The sequence below is a fragment of the Chelmon rostratus genome, chromosome 5 (assembly GCF_017976325.1).
Source record: "Chelmon rostratus isolate fCheRos1 chromosome 5, fCheRos1.pri, whole genome shotgun sequence".
In the NCBI taxonomy this organism is placed as follows: Eukaryota; Metazoa; Chordata; class Actinopteri; order Chaetodontiformes; family Chaetodontidae; genus Chelmon; species Chelmon rostratus.
In genome coordinates this window covers 7750991-7772139 of record NC_055662.1, presented here as the reverse complement: position 1 = coordinate 7772139, position 21149 = coordinate 7750991, and the positions used below count along the sequence as shown (strand labels likewise).

The window sequence follows — 21149 nt, the reverse complement described above, 5'->3', positions numbered from 1 at the left end:
AATGATCCCCTCAAAATCCCCAATGAACTACCTCAAGAAGCACAAGCTGAAGCTTTTGCAGTGGCCCTCACAGTCCCCTGACCTTAACATCATCAAAACCTGTGGATAGGACAGCAAAAATCCAGCAAACAAGAATTAAAAGACTGTTAGTTGGCTACAATAAGTGTTTGTAAGCTGTGAGACTTGTCAAAGATGGTGTTACTAAGAACTGTCCAAACTTTTGCTTCAGGCCTTTTCCTTTTTTTGTTATTTTGAAACTATAAAAGATGGAAATAAAATAAAGTTAAAGATAACACATTTCTTTAATATTCAAAGAAATGTCATCTATAACTTTATGCCTTTTGGTGATCAGTGTGTGTTTGTGTGTGTGTGTGTGTGTGTGTGTGTGTGCGTGCATGCGTGTGTGTGTGTGTGTGTGTGTGTGTGTGTTCGTAGTAAGTTTGCACAAGAAACTTGTAAGGACTGTAAATGCATATTGACTCTCAGATTTCATAACACAGCATAATCAATTCATGCATAGAGGAGCTAGACTGAGAACACAATGGCTACATAACACATACTGATAAAGATCCCAGTGCTGCATGGAGGCATGTTCAGGAAATATTAAAATCCAATTTAAAAAAAAGTACTCAAATGACACCAAAACCTGCAATTAGAACTCACTGAATAAAGGACTATTTACTCATTCATAAACATGGTTATCCATGAAGACCTATCAATGAACTGATAGAAATACTTAGTGGTACCTCAGTGGCATCAGAAAGCTGTCCTTGTACAGGACTCTGCTCTATTAACACAGGATATTATATTGAATATGCTTGTCCACTACCTGAAAGAGGTCAGTTTGAGTTCTTACATATTAGCAGATTGTTGTTTTGTGAGCAATAATATGAAAAAAGAGTGACGACATAAAAAAGAACAGATGGCTGTAGAATGGGAGAATTTGGTCCCAGATTCATTCCTGCATCAAACAAGAAATCAGCCCTGTCCTTTAAACGTCCATGAACACCTCACTCCTCATCCTCTTCCTCCTCCATTGAACCTTACACTCTCTACCCAGCCAATTAAAATGCTGGACTGAGCACAGGAGTGTATGTGGAGTATGTGTATGTGTGTATATTGAACTACTTGTACACACAAGTGCTGCATTTGGAGTGTGAAACATCTCAATGTCCAGGTTTACTTGTGGAACCTCTGAAAGTAAAGGGTGGAGTCGTCAAAGAGCGGGTTCTTCACCTCCATTTCCCCTGTCTGAAAATGAACAGACAGAAAGGAACAGATTGTGAGCAACACAGTTCATTATAGGTGTAAGCTAATGATTGTGTTCAGGCTGTGTTTGCAAATAGGAGTTTGATTTTGTGGATTAATAGTACGTGTTAAATGTAAACAGAAATCACAGGACATGATCTTCAGAATGAAATGAAATGGCACTCCAACACACAGCGTAAATACCTTCAATTCTTACCATTCCTGAAGGCTTAGCCAGAAACCCTGTGGAATTTCTCTATTTCATTTGGCTGCAAAGTTACTATACTGCACAATCGATTGCAATTGGCACGATCTTTACGCGAAAGGCAGGCGGGAGGCACTTCCTTCCTTCATTGCAGGCTGTGGGCATGACATGATGACATGGACTTGACCAAGATCCTAATCGGCCAAGTGAGGTGTCAACTGCACGTCTGCTGGCTAATGTGAAATGATGGAACAGCTTCCTGTGGATTATTATTCTGCTTTGGACAAAATATCTTACTGGATTGGATGGCATGGACCTTTGACAATGTAACACAACCGTTTTTGTTGCCGTGTTATAACCTCAGCTGTATCGGTGAACGGTGGGTCACAATGAGACTTACATAGATTAGCAGAGTATTTCATACGTCAGCAGCCAACAACCGTCTATGTTAACTGTCTACGTCCCTACGTAACACGGCATCCCCTTACAGGTCACTGACCATCCTCCACCTAGATGACTGTCCCACCCACCTAACTCTCTGCTTTTGCTATATGAAGATGAGGAAGGTAACATGATGATCGAAGCAGCCAGTTTCTCTGTTGTTGGCTTCAACAACCAACGTAAGTCCTCATCTACTCCCACCATCTGAGGATGTCAAGACACAGTGGAGTAACTTTATTCTCAAGGGAAACAAGACGGGACAGTCCCCACAACGCCTGGAACGGGTGTGCATTTTGATATAGAGGGTTTACTCACAGGTGCCAATCCAGGACACTCGTACACTGTGAAATCTCCTTCCTCGTTCTCCTCGTCTGTCGACGCTCCTGAGTCAGGAACCTTTGGGTCATCCCTGTGTCTGCAGAGGTCACACACAAAGACACACCCAGTCATAAAATATTCAGAGGATAACACGGACTGGACGAGGCAGAGAGGGCAGGGATCGACGAGAGACAAGGGGCAGGAGGCAGACACATGCCCAAGAAAGAGCAAGAAAGAGGATCGGAACGTGACTCACTTCTCCAGGGAGAGCATCTGCTGCTTCTGGTGCTGGTAGTGGTACATTTGGGCACTGTGGGCCAGCTTCTTGTCCCCAGGCTGGAGAACACCGAGGGGCAGAGGGGACATGAGAAAGTCACTGGCATTCATCCACATCTTGACATTCACTTTGCAGCATGTGTCTGTACTGCACATGTTGAAGCTGAAACTGCTGAAAGGACAGGCGTGTTTGTCCTTTTGGTGTGCTAGCTGCTGGACAACAAAGCAGTGATTCAGAGAAATAGAGCTGTATTCCCTGATTGTTTCATGGCGGCTACACTCTACCTCCACACAACCCTGCGGAAAGGTGCCGCATTGCTGGATTTTGTGTGATGCAGCTGAAGCACATGCTTCATCCTGTGCACTGTAGCCTCTCTGCTCTGTGTGTGTGTATGCAGCTAAGCCACACAGACCCATAGCTCTTTACAAGAAGTCCTTTTCTACTCACCAGACTGTCAAAGGTTTGGGCTCTCATCAGTCCATATACAGGGTAGTCCATCTTCTGAGTTAGACGTACACCTTTCTGCAGTCTGTTAAAAGAAGTCACAGTCCAGTACTTGATGTCTGAGTCTGAATGCCTGATACCTGACTGACAAGGATTGCTGTGTTTTTATTAAACAACCACTGGCTGATGGAAAGTAGGACTTTTTAAAATTGTGCACACTAAAAACTCTCAACATCATTCTCAAAATTTAAAGTAAATAATTTTCTTCCAAGATATTTTAGGGAGAAAACGGATCATTTCAAGCATCAGCTTTTCTTTTGTGATTCACAAAATCTTTGTCCCGTTATGTCTAGAGCATGTATTCACCTGGCTTACATCCACACTGAGAATAAGTTTTAGGGATTCTTTTAAAGGAGGAAATGAGGGTGAGGTTTTGAAATGGTGTTCACAAATACTTTCTCAGCCTGCAGTTGTAGTCGCTCTTTGCATGCATGTGAAAAAATTGCATACACATATCCGAATGTGTGAAATAAAAAGGTTTGTGAATATCTCACAACGTACAGTAGCTACAAAAACCTTTTGTACGTGTGCAAATCTGTGTGCACTAAACCTTATCACACATGCACAAAACATTCCTACAGCTGCAAAACTAATTACACATGCAAAAAACTTTTTTTTTAATTCACACATTCAGATACGTGCACGCAATTGTTTCACATGCATCCACACAAAAGGTGGTATACATCTACAGACTGATAAAATTATTTGTGAGCACCATTTCACAAGCTCAAAATATTAATGACACTGCAGAGAGGGTCTAACAAGAGAGACTGAGATGCTCTCTGGGAAATGTAGGATATTTCCGATTCTATATAAAATAATCAACAGATTAATCAGTAATGAAAATATTGTTGATTGCATCCCTAAATTGAAGTTATCCATAGTTTTGATCAATATTTAACATGAATTTCATCATTTCAATGCCTTTAGTCTTAATACTGACAATAGAAAAAATACAGCAGTTCTACAGATTATATCATTAAATCCTGAAAGAGATGACATCTGAAGTCAGTCTCATGCAGTAGTTCAGAACAGGAGGAATACATTTCTTACCTGACCCAACAGGCTCCAGCTACGATCAAAGCCAGCGAACCAGCAACAATGAAGACACTGCTCATGACTGAGAAGACATACATACAGACAGTCAGAGGGAGAGAACGCAGTGCAGGTCTGTAGGTGTCAGAGGAAGACATGATCCCTGACTGAAAGCTCTGGCAATGTGTTTGAAGCAGAGTGTAGAGCTCATAGAAGAAAGCAGCTGCTGAGACTAACAGCTGCTGAGTGTCAGGGTGTTCAGCATCACACTGATAACAGCATTGATGACTGTAATGGACTGAGACAGAACTAATTGGCAGTAATGAACCAGCTTGGTTCTATGCTCACCCATAGTAAATCTGTGGTCAGTCCCGGGATTTCAGAACATGCAGTGCTAACATTTCTTTAGACAAAGGAGGTCATTTACTAAACTGAGCCAAATGTTTTGCAGTCTGAACATCTTTGAATTGTTGTTCAAAAGATCCATTTTTAAAATGAGGACAGTTTAGGTTGAGTCCTTCTGGCTGCTTCCTCGGGTTGTTTACTGGGAAATGAGATCCTGGTATTTTCCACTCATCTTTGCCACATCTACTCCCAGTGGAGTAAAAGTGAAGCAGAAACCTTACCTCAAGACACCAACATTAAAGCTCAAATCTACCTGCTTGATTTGATGCATCCAAGACCTAAACGTTGCTCTACAAGTTTAAATGTGTGGGATAGGAATCAGCTGGGCACAATTGTCAAGGTGAAGCATGAAATCACTGGTGAGCTGCCTTCTTTGAGATTTCTGGCTAACAAATCACATTAAGAGTCGAATCTATCATAGCAAATCTGGACCATCCCGTCTTTCAGGACCTTGACATCCTCCCCTCTGGTCATAAATACAGGTTTAGGTGTTTAGGTGTAGGTTCAAGTTTGCATTTTACCTATTTGTAATCTGAGCTCTTATTCTAATACACCAGAAACAGCTTCTTGCTTCCCTGCACAGCTTTGCACTAGAGGTCCATTTGGTTCTGAGGAACCAGGACCTGAACTGGTACCTTAATCAGATACTTGCTGGGATACTGTATGTCCTCCGTTAATGTTATTTTTTTGTGTTTTTTAATAAATCTGTTACCTGTAAATATGGTCATCAAACCAATTCTGCCTAACAACAGCACTCAGGTCAGTTTCTTTTTCAAGCTCAAGAAGTAGAAGCAGAAAGAGGAAAGAAACAAAGGGCAGGAAAGACTTACTGAGGAAGATATGGTCATTCGAGGGGTAGGGAAGGATGATGGGATCGCTGAGCATTGCAGGGGTGTGGTTTGTGGTGGTGGTGGGTGGAGCCACGCTGGTGAACTGGATGCTCTGGCTCGTGGGCTGCCCTGTGGTAGATATTGGCACGCTGAGCTGCTTAGCTTGAGAGACATCCTGGAAGTGTGGAGCTGCTTTAGCTTGAGAGACATCCTGGAAGTGTGGAGCTGAGATAAAGGAATTAAAGGAGTCAGTATGTCAGCAGGGATGTGGTGATAAATACAAACATGGGTAAATCAGTGGCCTGTCCAGTACCGGGCAGCCTGGACTCAGTTCTCTGTTCACTGATGATGGCAGACAGGAAATCGATCTCCTCATCCAGTTCAGGGTAGGCGGTCACCTTTCCTGGACGGACAAAAAAACAGAATCAGTCTCCGCCTTTAACAAACTCTAATTCATGCAAACCAATAATAGAAAAGTTTGGCTGTGTTTGTATCTATTTCTATATGGAAAACAAAAATTGTCACTGCTACATCAACAGAATGCTTATGCACCATTTTGTGCATTGTAAATCTCAGAGCAAATAGATTTGGAACAACAGTTACTTTTACTGAAATTAATGCAATGCAGAGAAGAATGAAAGATTGGAGATTGTGCACATGACCACCGAACTGACTGAGGCGGAAGGACGATGAATTTCATGTGCTGATCTGGCCCTGACAGACAGCTCTGACGATGTGGTTCATCATCCACAACCATTCCTCTCTCATCAGTGTATGCACAGTACGCCTGTAGACATTATTCAGACTTACAATCACCATTTGAGTTTTAGCTTCAGGTGGAAGCCAACAGGGTGTAGCAGCTAGCGACAAGCCGTCAGGATGACCGGTCTCAGTCACTGCAACCTGTATTTACATTTCTAGGGAGGTAAACGTCAGGCTATGGTGTACATAGATGCACCTAGAACTTTCTTTCAGAGCAAGTCAGAAGTCAAACTTCCAGGTTTAATAAGCAAGTCAAGAAAGAGAAGTACTATGATTACAGACTATTACAGACTATTAACATCATTTGTTCAAACCTTGAGACTCGACAGTTTTTGCTGAAAGTCAAGTAAAATCTTTTCCCACTCAACTCTCACAGTAGTTAAATCCAAGTCAGGTCTTATGTCTGACTCCAGTCAACACTGGGGCCAACCAAGACTTGAAAAATGTATTCTTAAACATTTGAAATGTGTCAGACTGGCATTAAAAATGCCCTTTCATCCAAAAAAAAAAAGTGTCACACAGATGAACTGATGTCAGCTCGGTGGCACTGCTGCTACTGGACATTATACCACATGTCCAATCCATTTGGATCTGACTGGGTCACAGGATGACAAAAAAAAAAAAAAGACAACACCGCCCTCATGTGGTATAACAAATAACTGCAGTCTTGATTGTTTTAATGAGTTTACTGAGCGCTCGTGTCTCCTCCACCCCCATGATCCTGTGCAGCACTGCAGAGCAACATCACACTGCCTGGCATCTTATAACACTGATGAGTGGGAGGAAGTCACACAGCCGTGAGAGCTGAAAGTGACGCTGTGTGTGTGCGTGGGAGGGTGAGATGTGTGCCTTGAAAAAAAAAACAAGTGCAGGGAGTGTGTATGTATCTAGTGCGGGAGGATGAGTATGTCTGTGTTTGTCAGCAGAGGCTGTAAATGAGTCAGATATTTAATTTTTCATCAATGTGTTTTTTTCTATATCACAGTACTATTTGGTGTGAGTGAGCAAATTCGTAGAAGTGGTCACTGTGTGTGTGTATGTGTGTGTTGGTGCGTGTGTGTGTGTGTGTGTGGCTTGGTGGTCTATTGTCAAGCCTGGCTGCTCAAAGTGTGGGCTGACGGCAACATGGAGAAAGAGAATGAGGGGTGGGTCTTCCTCAGAATCATGAATGAAAAGCGTCACTACGGCAACAAGGAGGAGAGAGATGGGAAGAGAAACAAAGCCGGGGTGCTGTCAGTATGTTGCCTCACAGACTCTTCGGTCTCGGACAGTCAGACTGAATACACCCTCATGCTGATGCTGCTGCTGATGGATGAAATCCCTATCGTCAGTGGATTTTAAAGGCTCGGCTTCTACAAAAAACACAGTTTCTCCATTACCACTAGTGGTATGTAGCCATGCAGGCAATACCTGTGTCCAGATTTTCCACATCTCCCAAAACAATGGAGGTGAACAGCAACAACTCTAGCCAGAAACAACCTGGCACTCCAGCTAGCTCATAAAACACATGTATTATTTCTTCAGGAAACCCAAACCATGTCCATGTTGACACTTACACCAAATGAGAAAACATCTTTTCTTGTTTGTCTGTTCGATTTATTGATTTGTTTTGCTTTTTGGGTGAACTTCTCTTTTAATGACATCTCTCTCAGATGTCAAGATTGTGTAAATGACATTTTTCATTTCAGGTTTGATGGGGTCAGAAATTCAGATAAATGACAATTATTCATGAAGTCTTTATGCATTTTAGTCTTAGCTGGATAGAATCAATAGACGATCATGCACAACTATAATGCATTGTCTCGTACACACTAGCATAAGTAACCAAAATATCAACAGACACAAAAAAGGGATAGGAATTCAGGAATAAGGCTGGCATATTTCTGGATTTTTCGTATTGTTAACAAACCAGAGCCTACGAGGTGTTGGTCCATCTTTCAATACTTTCTGACTTCCCTATCCTGTCTGTGGCCCTCAGCCCCAAACCCACTGGTTCCTACTTCTTGTTTGAGGGATCAATTCATTTTTGGTTTGAGTCTGCACATGGAATTTACTGAAAATGAGAAAAATATAGAATCTCGACAAACTTATCCTTTAGTTCAAGGCCAGGTTCTGCTAACCCACATACTGGTGCAGTGTAAGGCTAATAAACAGTTTAGAACAGCAACTTTCATTCACGCAGTTCATTTGGCTTGAATGTTCAGTAACTGGCTGGCAATATCAACATACTGTGTAGAGTATATATCTGGATCTTTTCACTTTCCACTGGCTTTTTGCATGCTTACAGAGGCTTTTCATGTCTGGAAAATATCTAAATTAAAATATCTGTCCAGTTTTTCTGTTCTTTTAGAAACACTTCAGACCTGAGCCCCGAACACAAACTTTCTTCACTGCAGTGGGTTGTTTGGCTGTCATTCGGTCAGTCAGTCAGTGAGGCTGACAGGTAAATCCTGCTTGGCAGCGACCTTTATGTACTAGTGCAGTGCCTTTTCAAAACAGGCCGATCGCTTGGCCTCCAGCATTGCTGCTTACAGCTTTCTCGAGAAACACTTATCCAAATTGCTTCATACTCAACACTACACTTCCATGAGTCCTCAGCAAAACACAGGTCAGTCGATCGGATGAGCAGCGGTCGAGAAACTCAGAGGACAGAGACAAATACAGCGAGAGACTCTTCTTCAATTTTAGTTGGACTAGTGCAGTGCCCATTCAAAACAAGCCCGTTCAGAACGGACTGACTGCAGAGCAGGAGAGGCCCCACAGCTCAGCAGTCACACCTACAGGTTTACACAAATGCATGTTTTACCAGTTCCTCCCCCCTTTTTAAACTTATTGAGCTGTTCCCAAAACCTGAGCCACACCTTAATTATGATCAATGATAATTATTTGTGTTATTCCATTTTATATATTAAAACTGTCAAAATATGCATTGATGATTTTAGACTAACATTATCAGACTTTTGATAACAAACATGTACAGATGCAAAAATAACACAGCACATAGTTTTCTGCAATTTCTTTCCACTTCATAACATTTTTCATAGCACATACATTATATTCTACGTATTCTAATAACCACTATCTTATGAAAGAACTGTTTAAGTGATTGTAGCCATTCTCTGAAAGAGGTTTGTTAAGATGTCTTTCAAAATTTACATCAACATTTTAAAAAATGGATCAAATGAATCTGTGTAATGCAAAACAGGCCTCTTGTGGTGACAAACCCACAGAGAACTAGCTCCAACTCTGCATCCCTCTTGGCTCTTTCAGCTCATTATTTTGGTTTCACTTTGAGTGTCACCACACCAAATTTCCCAGCAGCAGCAGGCAACCGTTTTCACAAGTTTAATATCTGGGCTTCAGTACTGAAAGCAAAACAACACTTTTTTTGCTACCATAACTAAACAAAACCTTTTATTTATTGTAACAAAAGAGGTAAAAGCTCTGAAATATTGACTGTCGTTTCAACACAAGCAGCTGGCTAAAATAGGCTAAATTCATGTTAAAATCAGGCAACATGTGATCAAATAATAAGTGACCTAGGATAAGACATTTGCGACAGACACATTTCAGCCCATCCAAAAAAAGTACTGAGGTTTGATATCTAGCCCTAGTCATACATTTTAAAATCTATGTGAATTCTGCTCAAATTGTCTTATTTGAATCAATTCAGCTCATATAGAAGCCACTAGAACTGAAAGTCAACTTCCTTCAATGTGTAAAGATGCTTGGTGTATAAAGCTGTTTCTGTTGATCTGTGAAAACAGTTTGAGAAAACAAGCCTGATGGTGTCTTCAGGGTTTTCTCAGCTGTGCTATAAACACAAAATCTAAAAAACCCAACAGGCAGATGACATTTTCCAAATGAAATATTTACATTTGAGTAAAACCTGTATGATCCATGTTGTTTTGTAGTTTGGATTGTAATGAACAAAGCAGGGCTCTAGTTTCTGCCTTGTTAATTAAGGGCCAGGCACTGAATATATACAGTATAAATCATATCTCGCCACAGTGCTGACCTAACACCAACCTTTATTGGACTGAGCAGTGTGAGGAGCATGTCTCCTCTTGACCACACAGCGGCCCCGGGAGTTCTCCACCAGAGGGTGTAGGCACGGGCCGCAGTGTGAGCTGCCCGGCTGGCAGAAGTGGCGTCCTGCCCGGGCACAGTCTAAACTCCGAGGGCACGGATGAGATCCTGTGAAGAAAGACACGACACACAAAAGCTTTTCACACTGTCCCAAAACAAAACCAAGCAAACAGTCCAACATCTTGTGATCTTGTAATTGTAATTTTACAACACTGACTTCAACTGCCTGTTTTCAGGCTACACGTTTCCACCTGTTTCCAGTCTTGTATATTTCTTTTTTTGTGGATAAGGGCTCAGCAGTTAATCTAACTGCTTGATGTAAATAACATTGATGTAGAAAAAAAAAGATGATTTCATGAGTGACAGGCTGCTGTTTTCTGTTTTTCAAACGTTTGTGTGAAGCGTGTGTTGTGGACTCATCTTCAGCGACAATTACAGCAGCAGTGTCTCGAACTAAGCGAGTCATGGCTGCATTAAAAACTCCATTCATTCCACTACAAATCAAAACTGGAAATCTTCTTCTTGAGTGAAACAAAAGTCAAAGCAGTCTACTCAGATCTGAGTAAAGACCTTGTATCTGAAGGTCAGAGACGACAGCCAGGCTTTATTACAACGTGTCACAATGAAAATGCCAGCCTGGAAAATGTCCCTGTAACTTGAGGACAGATGAGAGTTGGCAGCCTGACCTCATCTGGGCTGCTGCTGTGATGCTGCTTTGTTACGGGTGGAGGCCAGCGCTGCTGCCGGGTGTGATGCATGACAGTGTATTTGTGGGCAAGGATGTTGTGGAGGGTGAATGCAGGGATAAGACAACCGGCAGGATGAGCACACCTGCATGAAGAGAAAAAGGTGAAGAAAGAGACGCTCAAGGCAGCGGTGTATGAGGTAAGTCCCTACTGTTGAGTCGGGTCATGGCACTACAGCATTAAAACCATCGACAAACAAGACACACAAGGATGGAGAGGCACTGCTGGCTGAAACTATGGGATGGCCTGCTCATGAATACGCAACATGCAACTTCTATCAAGCTCCTCTCCTGTGGAACCATCCTTTAAGGTTCAGTCTGGGGGGCAGACACCATCTCTACAAGTGTGAGTAGACTTAAACTGTTCCTATTTGAAAAATCCTAGGGTTAGGGCTGGCTCTGGCCTGCCTCGGACAAGCCCCTATTAATGCTGTTATATGCTGGGGCATATCATATATTAATAGATGCAAGTAGTATAATATCTGTTATTACTATAGCTGCTATTGCTGTTAGAGTTGTGCATCTCTCTCACTCTGTCTCTCTGCAAACCAACCAGTCGAGGCAGATGTCCCCCTACCCAGAGCCTGGCTCTGCTCGAGGTTTTTGCCTGTAGGCCCCTCGCAGGGCAATGGTCCATTTGACCAGACGAGCTGCCTTTTTACCTGTGAATGCTCTGTAGTTTTGCATGCAAGACAGCAGGTTGACGTCGCTTTAGCATACATACAGACATTAATTATTAAAGTGTTGTCTAACTCTCTGAAAAAAACAGATAAGCATATCTAAGTTAAACTGTTGCTCAAAATCTTGAGACAAACCATTTAAATCTTGCTATTAAGTTTTGTAATTTTGGTATTGCAAATAAATGTTTATTGAACAGTTGTTTTTTTTTTACTTTTGGTTGTACTATTTCTTTGTTGAAATGTTTAATTCTTACTTTTATATGAATGCAATAAAGATCATCATCATTGTCATCATTAAAAACAATGGTAATTATACCTTCAATTCCAAATCATCAGAGAGCAAACAACTAGTAATATAAATCATAATATTCTCGTCCTTGTAATGATACTTAAAGTCCTATGATTTATGTCAGATAAAATGGGCGTACTCTCACTGAGAATCATATTGCTGCATGTGCTTCCCTACAGGGAGTATCTATTGCACTTGTTATGGTGTGACAGTGCATCCATTTACTTCTCACAGCATTTCTTCATTACCACAAGACATTTAAGCCCGACCCCGGTGTGCAGCAGAAAAGAATAAAGCCGGACTCTTTATCCTGCAGAGCCTCGAGACGTCTCCCCTATGCCACACGGAAAATAATTAGACCCAGCCATCGATATTAACCCCTTTAGCTTCTTCGTCAGAATCGCTCTCGTCTCCACTACGGGAATCTAGACAGTGGTTGCCATGACGACTGCCATGGCAACTGAGGAGATGTGACATCATCAGGCGGTGAGTCACCGCACAGATGCACAAGTCAAGGATGGGAGGTTTGTCTCAGGCTGGTGTGTCAAGCAGAAAAAAGGCAGGGACCACAAAAGCATGGGGAAAATGTGACGGTTGCTATGATCATGATCATGATGTGCAAATCTCTGTGGAATTAAAGAAGACACCTCTATGCAGTACAACATGCTTCCAAAACAGCGTCTCATTTGCAATGGTCCCCACCATTCACAGCTATTTACAGACATTCTTTAGAATAGGACACATACGTTTGCACAATTTGCACAATGAAATATTCAATACTTCTTACTACTTACTCTTTTGTAAGTAGGAAAAAGTAATAGTATGTATAGGTGCATGCATTTATGTAGTGGTCCTTGCTGCACTATGATTAATGCCACGGCTGAAGCAGCTATCAAAATGTACACCTCATTCACATGTACAATGGCCTGCCCTTGGAGACTACAACAGCAGTGGCTAATCTATGCAAAGCTTTACAGCTGGATGATGGAGAGTAGAACGCACTGGGACACTGAGCTCCTCTGTTTCTCTCAGCCACAGTGAAGACCACACTGATACCGTGTGCCTGACATGAAGGTGCTGCCCGCAGTCAGTATAGAATTCACGGACAAGAAGGTTGAAACATATGGCTGTCTATAGGCTTAAGATAACACCTCAGTGAACGTAATGAAAGAACACTTTGCATCCATCTACTGCAAACATTTAAGCACAAGTGACATTCAAGATAGTGAAATGCATGAGTAGCATTTGCAGGAAACTCCATCATGAGAAAGCACTAACACAGCAGGGGTGAAAACAGGGTACAGGGATTCTAGAATTGAAACAATAACCTGATAATAATCCAAAAAAATCTTTTACTGCTTATTTACTGTTTGAGCCACACATAGAGCATATACAAAAGAAGCCCCTGCACTGTTTAAGTGTCAATGAGCCAACATGAATAACCAAAAGTCAGTTCTGTGTGCACCTGTTGCACAAACTGGACAGTGACTGTGAAAACTTTCTGCTCTCTGAAGGCACTGCTTTGAACAAATCCACATTCAAATAAAGCTGACTGCAGAGCAGCTTTATCAAGGAAATCTCAAAAATGGAGTATGTGTTATATTAAGCGTTTTCTACGAGTCTCTGACCACCAATGCCAGTGTCAAATACACTTTCTTCTTAAGTCACAGTATCCTAGCAACCTCTTGTCCTGTGTTTGGTCAGAGAAAAGGAAATACGTTCACTCTCTCTTTTCTCTTTCACTTCATCTCAAGGCTGTACTGAATGCCACGTTCTTAGAGGATGTGGACAGAGTTTGGCAGATGCAGGCTTTTTACGGCCACTACTGTTGCATATATTCCACGTCTGACTCGTGCCTGTTCCGATGGGCAGCGCTGCAGGCAGGAAAGGTGGTTTATAAATGCCCAGTATTACTATTATTAGAGTAGAATTTGTTAAAAGGTTTCTTTCTTGATCCTAAAGCTGCACTAATCAATACGTTTATGTTAACAGTTAAATAAATGCCGAACATGACAACCACAGAATTATAAAGCGACTCTGCAGCTCAACACATGTTGTGTCTTTAAAGTCAACCTGAACATTTTTGTAAGAAAATACAAACTATAATAATCCTAAAAATATTGTGCATATTTCCCATTTCTCAAAAGTTTTGGACATATTTGGGGAAATTGTATCTGTGTTTTCTTTTCCTTTGTTCATCAGACAGCATTGGTTATAAATATCAGTAATTAGTTCGCGACTAAGAAGGGCCAACTGTGCTGTTAGGTTTGAAGCTACCAAGCAGGCTAACTGCCGACCACTCACAAAGTGGAAACTAGTTGAATTACCGTCCTAACACTAGAGAAGGGGTGATTGCTGTGATGACAGCAAATGATTGGACTTTCAAAACAGCTGATTTTTCTCTACTAACCAATCAATATTTTTCCAGCTGATATCAATTCTAGTCAGACTTGTGTCTGTATGTTTGATCATAGGAAGCAATTTTTTTCTGATGAGCTTCAACATGGTGACAAATTCTCAACCTGTAGCATGAAGACTGTTGGTACGGGTCAGCATCAGCTGAAGAAGACATCCCTGCCGTGCTGCAAGTCTGGATGAGTCAAAACACAATTATGATAGAAGAAATTCAAATAACGCCACTATCTATTTCTGATTCACATCCTGAGAAATTAAGCAGCTCCATCCATTCGTGGCTGGGTCACAGGAAGTCCTCTTAAAATAGACGGCTACGAGTAAATTCAGAAGCAGAAATAGAGACCTTATTGCAGCATCAGTTAGAACACTTTGATCAATGTATCTGAGTCACTCTTCGTCTTTTTAAATAACCGGATCCTGGGTGTCGGTGGATGGTTATGATGAAGTGTATTTTAATGAATCATCATCGTTACAGTGGGCTGCTGCCGACTGAACCTATCAAGTGTTAAATCATTACAATAATTTCAAACCTGTCTTGATGCAGTGTTCCAGAAAAACAGACAAACTGACCTGGATGGAGTCTCAGCCCCCTGAATGCAATAGCATCATCTCAATGTTCTTCCATTTCTCTGCTGCGACTGGTTCTGACATTCACTGACATGTCAGGCAGTGGGGGAGCTTTGATGCTGGGTATGTTCTCACAGCCCTGACAATGACACTGCCGACACACACAGACGCTGCAGAGTGCAGCTATACAGAGGAGACGTGTCTGCAGACTAATCGACGGTGCAATGTGCAATGCATATAATCACTTTTAAAGCATAATGTAACTGCTATGGATGGCACAATTTCATTCAAATACAATTTAAAGATCGAAAAAGATTTAGAAGAAGTAAAGACTTTCATGTGATCCACGTGGATGACATTAACTACACTAGTTTCTTTTTAGCTTGCAAACATTGGACCACACTCTATAGTTGGGCTGAATACCTGGTATTGAGATTCCAGCATTTTCTGAAGAATTCTGACCACAATCTGGTCCAGTTTTCCAAAAAAATACAGTCCCAGCTGGATTCTGGATTAAGCATCGTTTTTCTCCTGCATACCAAAACTGCAGCTTGCTCTTCAACTGTATTGCAAAATATTTGACATTATATGAACAAAGCACCTAAGTTACAAGCAAATGTCCAAGAATAATACTCAATAATCAAACCACCAATAAACACGCTAAAATCATTGTTTTTGACACATTTTCCTTCCCTGCCACTGTAGGCATGAATAACCTCAGGTCAGCACTATACAGACGGTCATAGGTGACATGAAAAGAACTTGTAGATAAGACTGGTCACAGGATATGCTGAAAAACAGATCATCAGATGATTCTGCATGATTTGCATTGTGCTTTTTAATCCACCTCAAAGACAGCGTACTCAAAAATAATTGTTTTTCTCCTAAAAACATAATGAAGATGAAATGGAAAACAAGTTTGCTGCACAACAGTAGCTGTATGCATCTCCTCATGGGACAGAGACTGGGATTTAAAACTGGTACATCTTTGGAAACATAAAAGTAGATCTGAAGTGTAAAAACATTTGGCACCACTGCACAAAGGGTCTCCCGCAGTGGAAACAGTGTTTATACTGTCGCACAGTCCAACCCTAAACCTAACACTCACAGGGTAGAGTGGTGCAACTTACCTTCTAACAACATTAGCCACGTATACACAAAAACACTTCAGACATTGTTTCAGCTCATCGCTTGTTGTTTTCAAAGCTAAAATAACAACATGTACGACAATCTTTCTGATATTCAGCTGTCATGTTGGCATTTGTTACCATGGCATCAGTGTAAGAAATGCAGGAACCCCATAGATGAAATGGACTGACAAGGAATGAACCATGCAAATGTCTTTTCAGCGCTCTACTGGCTACAGAAACACAGTAATAGCATGTGGGGAATCCATTTTGAAAGCAGATCCAGCGAATCTGACAACCTGCCACATTCTGCCCTCAGCCACTAATGTGCACAAATAGTGTTTCTCCTTGTCTCAGTGACTCAAGCGATCCCACTCCAGCAGATCAACATGTATTACAAGACAACATTAACCCAGGAGGCACTTATTGGCAAATTATACAATATTTTACAGAAATGTTTACAAAAATATTATCTTAGTAATACTAAACTACTACAACTAATAATGTAACAATAGTAAAATATGCAAACTTGTTCAACAATAAAATATATATAGAAAAAATAGTTTGCTATAATAATAACTGGAATATCTAAATATATTCTAAATATATACTTGGATATATTTTTCCTCTAAAAACTTGCTGTTATGAAACATGAAGTATAACGTTCATTAAATGGATGCTGAATGGAGAATGGACCTGGATTAATTGTTTGCAGGCACACTGACAATTTGATGTCCGGCATCCTTGTGCTCAAGGACACATCATCAAACACCAACCCCATGAATAATGGACGACCTGTTCTGCTACCTGAGCCACAGCTAACATGTTGGGTTCAGGAAGGACAGACGCCCTACCAGGCGCTGACAGGCCCTGTGTATCTGCACCATTTGCACAGCCCTTGTGTCAGTTCTGCAGAGATGAACCAAACTTCTGCAGACATATGACAAAGCACCGCTGACTGCTCTGAGGGCTCACAAGAGAAAATAATGAGACCACTAAATGAACTGTGCCGGGGTACAGTGAGTCATATTTGACTGAACTGAAGCCTGAAACACCAGAGCGAAGTCAGATTCATTCTCTGGGGACTATGACTGTCATGAAATTTAACGGCAGTCCATCGAATAACTGCTGAGATATTTGAGTCTGGACCACAGCGGCAGACCAGCAGACTGACAGATCCACACTGCTGTCTCTAGAACCACAAGAAAAAAAACAAGAAATTGCAGAATTTGCAGGTTTCATTATTTTCAGTTTTTGAATTTTCAACACAAACTCCCTAACTCAGACCAATCTCACTCTTCATGCCCAAACCGAACCGATCCAGCCAACAAAGTAATAGTGCCCTCATATAAACATGTAAACAATCGCATATGTAATGCTGCCAAAGTATTCTTCAATGAGGAACTCATCAGGCCACTGAGGGCACAGTCCCTGTGTTGTCCCTGCCAGATGGACATATGGACAGACAGCTTGACACACAGCCATGTCTGAGTGCAGAGCCGTGTGAGGCTCACTGTCAGTCACAGGCGGTTTATGGGTGACCTCACAGGGCGAGAGAGGATCACTGCTAATAGGTGAGACGTTCAAAGTGAGAGTGAGAGAGTCACCCTGCTTGGTAGAGGTGTGCTGATAAAGCTGATCTGTCTCCCAGGAGACAGGAGGAGGTTCAGAGCAGCTGCTGTTCAGAAGTCAGACTAAGAGAGATGTAAACCATCTGTCCTCCACTACGCTGTGCCCATAACGTACCATCAGCAAAGAGACGAAATATCAAACTGCCATGTGAGGTCACACACTCATCATCACACACTATGAAACCTTATCTTTTTACACTAAAATACCAAATATATTACCCAATAATGATGACAATGATAATAAGGGAGTGGGATGTATGATAAATACTGTAGAAATGAATGTGTTGTAATATATGCTGTATGCCCAATGTATCAAAAAGGGCAATGTGCCCCAGTGAAAACTCAGTGACGGCTAACTTAATATTTGTTAGGTTTTACGGGGTTTTACTCCATAAAAACCCCTTAACTCACATATAATCCACTGAAATCTATTGATCCTTAAACCACAAATGTCAACCTGCTCGTGACAGACAGACAGATGGACATTAGCACTGAGCTACGCTGCCAGTGTGGCTAACAAAGAGCTGAATGTAAATCAGTGTTATTCTAAAAGCTTTCTGCTGCTTTGACAGCAGGTAGGCACTGAACACACTGTTGAACACATGAAAATATTACACTTCTCACTTCAAAAACATGATTATTCAATTCTTTTTTGGCTTTTTAGCCACGAGTCATCCTGTGAAAAGGCCTTTTGCTGCACAGAGCGTTCTTATCGTTTTGAACCTGTGCAGAGCAGCAGTACAGAGCGTCCAGCAGACTGAGTCGACAGCAGCAGTGGCCTCCTTTACACAACACAGGCCTTAATCAGGTTATGTGGGGTTTAATAGCCGAGTGGAAGCATGATTTCAGCTCAGCAGGGACCAGGGCCAAGCCAGAGGCCCAGACCTCCACCTCCCAAACCCAATGAACTCAATTTTAAAAAAGCCTGACTAACATTTAAGCCTCCTCTCAGAGACTGTCCCTGTTGATATGTCCTATACCTGCCCGATCAAAGCCCCTCCCCCACAGAGAGGGTTGGCATAGAGATCCACTGTCGTGTGAAAACTATTAAAAACCCACTCATGAGCTGCACTGTTGCACTGTGGGAAGGCTCATGATGACACACCTGCAGGGGTTTGTGTCCAGGCTCAGAGTGCAGGACTGAGTCACACTGGTGGGGAATCTAAGGTCTCACTGATCTGTGTGATCCGGACTGGCCTTTTATTGAATATCAGACATCATCCAGGAGTCTTGTCTATCTGTGACCACAGATGCACTAAAACCTTCTGATCTGGCTTTCGTTAGTTAATTTCCAGCAGACTGCGCAGGAACTGTACTGTGGCCCCTTGCTGGTCAGTTGATACTCAGGATGTATCACCCTGTATTAAAGAACGTAATTATCTGGGTTTCAGTGGTCGAGTCGTACAGTGGCGTTACAGGATGCCTAACATGCTGCTTCTGGTGGGTGTGTTTGCATCACGATGTGATGATGCTATAGCTGTTTTCATGCTGAATAAAATAACGGGGGGGTTTGTGCACATCTCAGAACAAACTGGGCGATGTTAAATCCAATCATCCAGGCCGCTGAGGGAGAGCTCTCCAGCTCTGACAGCGGGAATGTGTTTCTGAGGACAACCAGGCCGACTCTGCTGTGATAACGCAGGCGATGGCACTCGCACACTCGCTGACACACCCTGAAAACATTGTGTTCCATCCATTTCTCTGCCACTGAATCATCCGCTTCCCACCTCACAACCTAGTGTTATTTCTCTTGTGTGATCTCCCAGGCACGACAGCACACGTCACGGGATGGAAAAGGTGTCTAAAAGCAGCTGAACGGACATATAGAACATGCAACAGTTAGCTGTGTCCTATAATGGGGATTTTAATATTAGGTATACATGACAACTATAACTAATGATAACTTTTATATCCATTCATCTGGCACTGAAACGATTCACTGATTAAGCAATCGGCAGAAAATGATCAAACGAGGCAAGCAGTTTGAGGAGAGCGCCACATCATTTTCCATTCTTTCCTGACATTTTATAAACGAGTGCTCTCAGCTCATGGACTGATTGTTTTCCCAGCAACAGTTCAAAACCCAAAGATATTCAGTTTACAGTGATCTAAAACATTTTAGAAGCTGCAACCATACAACGGTTATAAGCTGGTGAATTATTTCGGTGGTCAGTGAATGATTATCAAAACTATTATCGGTTTATTTTCTGTCAATCTACTAAACAATATAAAGTAATGCTTCGAGCACTCATTTTATTATAACACTAGACCTCAGAAACAGAGGGAAAAAAACAAAAAACAGAAATAAGAATAGACTCATTGAGGATCTAATTAATTGCTTAATCGATCCAGCTCTATTCTCTGTAACAATTTGGGATACATCCTCTAAAAAAACTGAACTTTCTACACAAACATTAGACAATTATAGTTCTCATAACAAAAGAGATACAAAAAATACAATCAGCCATTAAGAGGTCATCATACACTCACTGTGCTGAGTGCCATAAACTGACTAACCCACTGAAATAAAATGCAGACTACAACCATGGGAAATAATACATATCACTAAATATGATCAATTAGTCTAAGTCAATTATTAGGGTCATAAACAGTGAAGGCCCCTCAGGGGATACTGAAATCTGCAGAATACAGCCACATCACAGAGGATGAATGACAGAGTGACTGTAAATACCGGTAGCAACAGTACAGTAACATCATCACCTGAGCAGTGGGTGATCATGCTGGCCATTTGCAGCCTCACAGCACCAGCCTGTGTATGAAGGGCAGCAGGTGGATGCGGCTCCTTACCTGTCAAGCAGGTGCTCAGCGCCAACAGGGCCGCAAACACCGCAGCCTGCCCGAGCAGCGGGGCCCGCATCCTGGCCAGGGCTCCGACGATTGACGGGGGACACGGAGACCGACGGAAGGAGGCGCAGGAGGAGGAAGAGGAGGCGGAGGGGAGTCGGTGCTGCTCATTCCCCCATCCCCCGGTGCTCAGGGAGGAGAGGACTCCGAAAAGCGAAATAAATGACGACAACAGTCAGGAAAACCAAGAGAGTTCAGGAGGCGAAGCAGGCAGCAGCAGCGATCACCCGGACCCTCCTGTGTCTTTGCCGCAGGGTGTCTGCGCTCCACCGCTGACTTGCAACATGGATGCACACCGATGACTGGATGATTATGGTCTCCTCTGCTGAGGTGGAGCACAAGCACGTATGTCTGTGACGTCAACACGCTGCGCTTCCTGCGTGGTGCCTTCAGGTGCTGCTAAAGATCAGAGGCCCCCGCGTTTAAAAATACCTCACCGCTGCATAGTAAAAAGTAATTCTAGCACTAAAGATAGATGTAGACCAGGTCCTGAGTGTCTTCCTCCATGCAGCAAACTCTATTATGCTAGTTTTGCATTTCATTTAGGATACAATTTAGAAGAACTCTGCAGCAATCACAGGGTTTGACATTAACACGTAACCCATATTCTGACCTCTGAGACAAAGAAATCTTTTATCTGTCATTAATAAGACTAAAATGTTGTTTCCTGTTAGACCTCCAATGAAAACTAAAGCTCTGCTGTACCCAAAACCAGG

At 42.1% G+C, this 21149-nt stretch overlaps 1 protein-coding gene across 1 annotated transcript; it reads right to left on the bottom strand.

Annotated features, from left to right (window-relative positions):
* Positions 1-634: 634 nt before the first annotated feature.
* Positions 635-20446, bottom strand: npdc1b (neural proliferation, differentiation and control, 1b). The gene is made up of 9 exons (XM_041937932.1): positions 20377-20446; positions 10055-10222; positions 5577-5666; positions 5264-5455; positions 4047-4113; positions 2937-3018; positions 2469-2548; positions 2210-2309; positions 635-1251 (listed from the first exon to the last, which is right to left on the bottom strand). The coding sequence occupies exons 1-9, from the start codon at positions 20444-20446 to the stop codon at positions 1180-1182; spliced, it is 921 nt and encodes a 306-aa protein (XP_041793866.1). The 3' UTR covers positions 635-1179.
* Positions 20447-21149: the final 703 nt, after the last annotated feature.